Genomic DNA, 6,970 nt, shown 5'->3' with positions numbered 1-6,970 from the left:
AAATGGATGCGTGTGTGTATACACACCTCACTTTAGCTGTATATCAACAGTAATCTTCAAAATCATGCTTTCTGACAAAAAGGCACGAGAAGATTTCTTTCACATTAATTACATTTAAAAACACAAATATTGTCATTCATGAATTGCCGAAGTGAAAATTCTACAAAATAATTACATATATGAATATTTAAATAGATAAAAACATAATCAGACAACAACAAAACCACAGTAGTATCTTCTGATTAAGGAGCCAACTTATACTTATTTACTGGCATTCCATAACAAGTTTTTTTTTTTTTTTTTAGGTCTTTGATTGGAAAACCCTTGATGAGAACGTGTGAGTTTGTCTTGCAAATCATGTTACTTCTTTATTTATTCTATATTCAATGAAAAATAAATACAAAATATTTTTAAATAAAAATAAATTATTGGATTATGTTGTCAGACGGTGTTGAAATTGAGATATTTGGGAATTGTTCAAAGTGGTGAACAAAAGCAAAACAAAACAAAAAACAGCTCATCCTTAATTCATTATGTTTTGTGTATCAACCACAATTGTCTTCTAACTGTTCGTGGCCGCATGGGGACTCCTTTTCTTTGTGACGGCTCGTTCACGAACGCCCCATCACTACCTCATGCCCCTTTATTTTGGTTTATTCTGTTTTTAAAGCATCTGTGCTGTAAGATCCTCGACCTTCGACATTCCATTTATATAGATTATTTTTAAGTGATGAAGACCTACAATTAAAAGGTGGTTCATTAGACTAAAACATTATAATGCAGTCATTCAAATGAGCCCTCCCACAAAAGAAAAGGGGAAAACCCAGCGAGGTCCAATCACCAGTTGCTTCTCAAGCTCAAAGTTGCCCTCCCTATTTCCGATTGGATTGCTATATTTAGGAAACCCCACTTTGCTTTATAAAGAGATCTCGCTGAGTTGTCACCGGGCGCTAAAAGGTGTTTCAACCGCGAGACAAAACATAGACTTTTTGCCGCTTGTCTGAGGGCTTTCACCATGGGGAAGGAGACGCAAACGGCGTGCGACACCCGCAAGAAACTTGTGGTCGTGGGCGACGGCGCGTGCGGGAAAACGTGTCTCCTGATCGTGTTCAGCAAAGACGAGTTCCCAGAAGTGTACGTCCCGACTGTGTTCGAAACATACGTGGCGGACATTGAGGTGGATACCAAGCAGGTCCAATTGGTTTTGTGGGACACTGCGGGCCAGGAGGACTACGACCGGCTACGCCCGCTCTCCTACCCAGACACGGACGTCATTTTGATGTGCTTCTCCGTCGACAGCCCGGACTCGCTGGAAAACATCCCGGAGAAATGGGTTCCCGAGGTGAAACACTTTTGCCCTAACGTGCCGATCATTCTGGTGGGTAACAAGAAGGACCTTCGCAACGACGAGAACGTCAGGAACGAACTGTCCCGTCTCAAGCTGGAACCGGTGAGGCCCGAAGACGGCCGAGCCATGGCCACGCGTATCGGCGCACACGACTATTTGGAGTGCTCGGCCAGGACGAAAGATGGCATCTGGGAAGTGTTCGAGACGGCGGCGAGGGCAGCCTTACAGAAAAAAAAGTCTGGACGGGGACGTTCTGGCATGCGTTGTGTTTTGATGTGACTTGAATGCTCCAGGGACTCGCCTAGGCCTGTTTGGGCAGTGCCCCTCCCTGGGTTGGCCAGCCTGAAAGAAGGAGAAAAAAACGACTCAAAGACGTTTGTTTTGGGCCGCAGGCACGCTGCAGGGACGTTTTGGGTGTCATGAGCTGGCTTTTATTGGTGGCGGAGTTGAAACTCTACTTTTTGCCTTTAAAACTGACTACATGTAGCTATTAAGTCTATGGGTCATACTTTTTTAAATCCAAAAAAATGAGTGACTTTTTTTAATCCACCAGAAAAACTGAATGAGACTGATATATAAACTTGTGTGAGGCAGTGGTTAGTATATTCACCCTCAAAGTTTTGCAGTTGCGGGTTCGAATCCTGGCTCTCGCCTGGCTCTCGCCTGGCTGTGTGGGTTTCCTTCAACTTTACAAAATAACATATGCTATGTTAACTGAGAACTCTAAATTGGTATGTGTTATTCGTCATTATTTGTCTATATGCCCCGCAACTTGACCTACATCTACAATATGGTGGAAGGGTCGCATGAGATGGAAACTGGGTAACAAGCATTTAGGGGAGATATTTTTGTGTATTACAACCCACAACTACAGCCACCAGACACAATACAGTATGGAAAATGATGTATTGTATAGAGGAACGAATGACTCTTGAACAATGACTTGTGTACTTGCCTCTGTTGGCCGATCGTGTTGGCTAACAACCCAGATAGCAGACCGACACTGAATAAACGTTGATTTTCCATCAAAATCATCAGAATGGTTGACATAAAAAATTTTGACGTCAAGTGATGTTGAAACAACATTGTTCTATGGTATGTCAGGCAAAGGTTGGGTTAACATTGTTTTATAGTTGATGAACTAATGTTGACAAATAGTTGATTTATGACAGACCAGGAAATATGATTCAAAAGTCATTGAATTATGGATGAGCGGGCGTTTTGGTCGAAAACATAACATTGATTCAGCGTTGTTCCAATATTATTAATAGTCGAAATGACGTTTAGGTTTTGTAAGGATTTCAACGTTGAAACAACATTAATTGAGGCTGCAAAAGTTAACGTTGATTCAATGATATAAGATCGACAGGGGAATATTGAGCCAACATCTTTTCAACGCCGCCCTGCTATCTGGGAACACATCTGCACTAATGCTTGTTAACAGCCTACTAAATTCACGCATGTAGCCCACTTTTCCGATTTCGTATTATTGATCTGAGCCCAAAAACCATCAAAAAAATGTATTTTTGTGTTAAATTTAAAATAATGAGTCACTTTTTAATTGCTATTTGTAAATTTATTAGATAAAGGATACACAGATTCCCTTACCTATTCAAAGGTTTGCATTACGACTGCTCATAATTGAACGTACTACATAAAGACCACTGTTAGGGCTTAAGCAGTTGTATTTGCACTTGTTATTTATTTTAGATTGAAATTGTTGTTTTTTTCTTAAGCGTTAGAAGAAATTGCACAGTGTTTTACAACTTTATTTGGTATGAAAATGATGTACTGTACAGTGTTCATTAGGGATGGGTATTGAACTTGATGAATTATAAAGTTCCTGATTACTAAAATTAAACATTAAATGCTGTAATATGTTAAAAATGGCATGGCGTAGCTTCGAAGTCTATGTACAGTATTTTCTTAGTCCAAATTGTAACAATAATATGAATTCAGTACCAAGATGCAGTTCAGTGCAATTTTTGCAGTGCTTGAAAAATGGGGTTCCTTTTTTTGTCTTTTAGGTACGTGATAAGCACATTATAGTTGTTATAGGCAACTAGTTATGAGTACCAGTTAAGTGTTGACGCTAAATACAGAATTCTTGAAACTGTTAACATTTGGGTTTAGATTTGAAACAAGGTTTCTAAACTCAACGGTTTTGCTAACACGGAACAGTATTTGTGTGCTGTAGCTCAATGTGCTAATTGCATGAGCTGACATGGGACTAAGCCACATGCTGGCATTGAAAATACAAAGCGAGACATTGGGCACCGATTGTGCAATTTTTTAAATCTGTAAAATTGAGTTTAAGATGAATTAACTCATTAAACTGAGATATATGCACAATTACTGTGTGATAATCCACCAGTGTCAGATTTATGACTATGAATGTATTTCTTTGTTATGGACAAACATTATTATGCTTGTAATGTTTTTCAGTTACTTTTTCCTCAATTGAAATAATTTTGGCCAAACCTTGTGAACTATAAACTGTTAAACAAGAGAATTTCATATCTGTTGTATTCCTTGATTACACTACCGAGGAAAATGTCACTTTTTTACTGTAACAATCATTATTGAAAAAAAATTTGGGGAGAGAGTATCTTTTATAAATGACAATGATGTTAAAGTCACATTCCCACCTACCATGTGTTACTGGGCTTTTTGCTGACTTCCAGGGCAGGAATGCATTATGCTGCACCACCTGATTATTCCCACACTAGCTCCCCTGTTGTGTCTGTAGTTGTCAATGGATTTGAATTTATACATATGACTGCCACTCAGATTGGTCTGGTTTTCTACAATTATGCTGAGGAAAATTACTGAGTATGTGCCAAACCAAACCATTTAATGCTTATGAACATTAAATATTTATGCAATGCATTGCATTCTCTAGTTTTTAATTGGGGAACGGGAGCATTTTATTTTTGTATTTAAAAACACGCAGCTCTTTTTCTGGATGAATGAATAAAAATGGGTTTCAAGTGATGTCATTCTTTGGTCTTATTTTGATGTGCCTCAAATGAAAACTAATCTGAAAAAAAAAAAAAAATTGATAATGATTAAGGTATTTCATCAATGTCCAGAGTTGTTTGCTGACCATTTATGGTAAATGTTAATTAAATCTGAGATAATTGTTCTCTGGAAATGTCCCATAACATGAAAACGCATTTTTTTTTTTTAATACAAATATTTTTCTGACAAATTCAAAAGAGCAGCCATCTGATATTTGGAATATTGTATACTATATTCCATCGTTTATTAGAGAAATGCACAGTTCAAACTACATTTAACATAATGAAAATGATCACATCACTTTTTTTATGGTCTAAGTATTTTCCAGCACAAATGGCTAACTGCCATTACTAACTAACATGGTATTGATTGAACATGTTTATTTCAAATATTCAGTACACAAGTACCAATCAGTGACAATAATCAAACAAAAGAAAAGAAGAACTTAACATGAGTATTCGAAAAGGAGTAAGAAAAAATAACCTATTTACTCCCACCCCTTGTCCTTAATTCTGACATATCAGTTCCAGTCCATACATTTAACACTTATACAATCCCAACATACAGTATAACCCTACATGTTACCTATACGCAAGTGTCGCAAAGGCCTAGTCCTTAAATCAGCCCAGAAAACATAAATGAATATATAAAAAACCTGAATATCGCATATCACAATATGTCTCAATTATCACAACACCCTAGATCAGGGGTGGGCAAACTATTCCACAAAGGGCCGCAGTGGGTGCGGGTTTTTGTTCAAACCCATTATGAGGACAGCCGTTCACCAATCTGGTTTCATACAATCAGTTGATTGCAGTCAGGTGCTTCTTGTTTCCGCTGAAACCTCATTGGTCAAACTGTCTGTGCTGAACCAGTTGGTACAAAGACCAGGACCCTCTGCGGCCCTCGAGGACCGGTTTGCCCACCCCTGCCCTAGATGTTATCCACATCTCCCTAATCCTTATACAGTGGGGAGAACAAGTATTTGATACACTGCCAATGGGAAAACCCATTGGCAGTGTATCAAATACTTGTTCTCCCCACTGTATTTTTTGAAAATATTACCTTTAGACAGTTTCTTAAATGGTCCCATATTTGTACATTCTTTTAAATCCACTCTAAATTTCAGTAGTCTCACCCCACATACTGATAAGCAAAACCTTTCCTTGTTCTCCGATAACTGAGTTCTTTGAAGTCCCAATATCCCCGTAAATTGTAACTTTTTTCATAGATTGTAAACAACTGCTGTATATTCTGAGGTAATAATTTTTTTTATAACTTTGAACATTATTTGTGCTGTTCGGTATTGTACGATATCGGGAAACTTGAGCAATTTTGACTTTAAAAATGGTGTGTTTGTATGATCCTGATAACCAGCTTTGTGAATGATCAGTAATGGCCTTTTCTGCAATACATTTACTGAAGTTTGACAAATACAGTACATTAGATTCAATTAACCATGGCTGTCAACGTAGGTATGCATATAAAATCTAAGGCGACAGCATGTCAATCAAATCAATGGAAAATATTGGTATTTAACATTACAGATATACAGTGGGACAAATAAGTATTTAGTCAACTACTAATTGTGCAAGTTCTCCCACTTGAAAATATTAGAGAGGCCTGTAATTGTCAACATGGGTAAACCTCAACCATAAGAGACAGAATGTGGGGAAAAAACCAGAAAATCACATTGTTTGATTTTTAAAGAATTTATTAGCAAATCATGGTAGAAAATAAGTATTTGATCAACACCAAAAGTTCATCTCAATACTTTGTTATGTACCCTTTGTTGGCAATAACGGAGGCCAAACGTTTTCTGTAACTCTTCACAAGCTTTTCACACACTGTTGCTTGTATTTTGGCCCATTCCTCCATGCAGATCTCCTCTAGAGCAGTGATGTTTTGGGGCTGTCGTTGGGCAACATGGACTTTCAACTCCCTCCACAGATTTTTGGTGGGGTTGAGATCTGGAGACTGGCTAGGCCACTCCAGGAGCTTGAAATGCTTCTTACGAAGCCACTCCTTTGTGGCCCTGGCTGTGTGTTTGGGATCATTGTCATGCTGAAAGATCCAGCCACGTCTCATCTTCAGTGCCCTTGCTGATGGAAGGAGATTTTCACTCAAAATCTCTCGATACAGTACATGGCCCCATTCATTCTTTCCCTTACACAGATCAGTCGTCCTGGTCCCTTTGCAGAAAAACAGCCCCAAATCATGATGTTTGCACCCCCATGCTTCACAGTGGGTATGGTGTTCTTTGGATGCAATTCAGTATTCTTTCTCCTTCAAACACAAGAACCTGTATTTCTACCAAAAAATTCTATTTTGGTTTCATCTGACCATAACACATTCAGCCAGTCCTCATCTGGATCATCCAAATGCTTTCTAGTGAACCGCAGACGGGCCTGGACGTATACTGGCTTCAGCAGGGGGACACGTCTGGCAGTGCAGGATTTGAGTCCCTGGCGGCGCATTGTGTTACTGATAGTAGCCTTTGTTACTATGGTCCCAGCTCTCTGTAGGTCATTCACTAGGTCCCCCCGTGTGGTTCTAGGATTTTTGCTCACCGTTCTTGTTATCATTTTGACGCCACGGGTT

General features: G+C 38.8%; 1 protein-coding gene across 1 annotated transcript; it reads left to right on the top strand.

Moving 5' to 3' along the window:
* Window positions 1–914: 914 nt before the first annotated feature.
* On the top strand, window positions 915–4,342 carry LOC130907407 (ras-like GTP-binding protein RHO). Its single transcript, XM_057822437.1, has one exon. The coding sequence runs from the start codon at window positions 1,016–1,018 to the stop codon at window positions 1,625–1,627; it is 612 nt and encodes a 203-aa protein (XP_057678420.1). The 5' UTR covers window positions 915–1,015; the 3' UTR covers window positions 1,628–4,342.
* The last annotated feature ends 2,628 nt before the right edge of the window (window positions 4,343–6,970 follow it).

This window comes from Corythoichthys intestinalis, chromosome 19 (assembly GCF_030265065.1).
Source record: "Corythoichthys intestinalis isolate RoL2023-P3 chromosome 19, ASM3026506v1, whole genome shotgun sequence".
Taxonomy (NCBI): domain Eukaryota; kingdom Metazoa; phylum Chordata; class Actinopteri; order Syngnathiformes; family Syngnathidae; genus Corythoichthys; species Corythoichthys intestinalis.
The sequence above is the reverse complement of the archived record's forward strand: the minus strand, read 5'-3'. Positions and strand labels throughout refer to the sequence as shown.

Coding starts and splice junctions, on each gene's coding strand:
- LOC130907407 (XM_057822437.1), top strand. CDS start 1,016: ATGGGGAAGGAGACGCAAACGGCGTGCGACACCCGCAAGAAACTTGTG.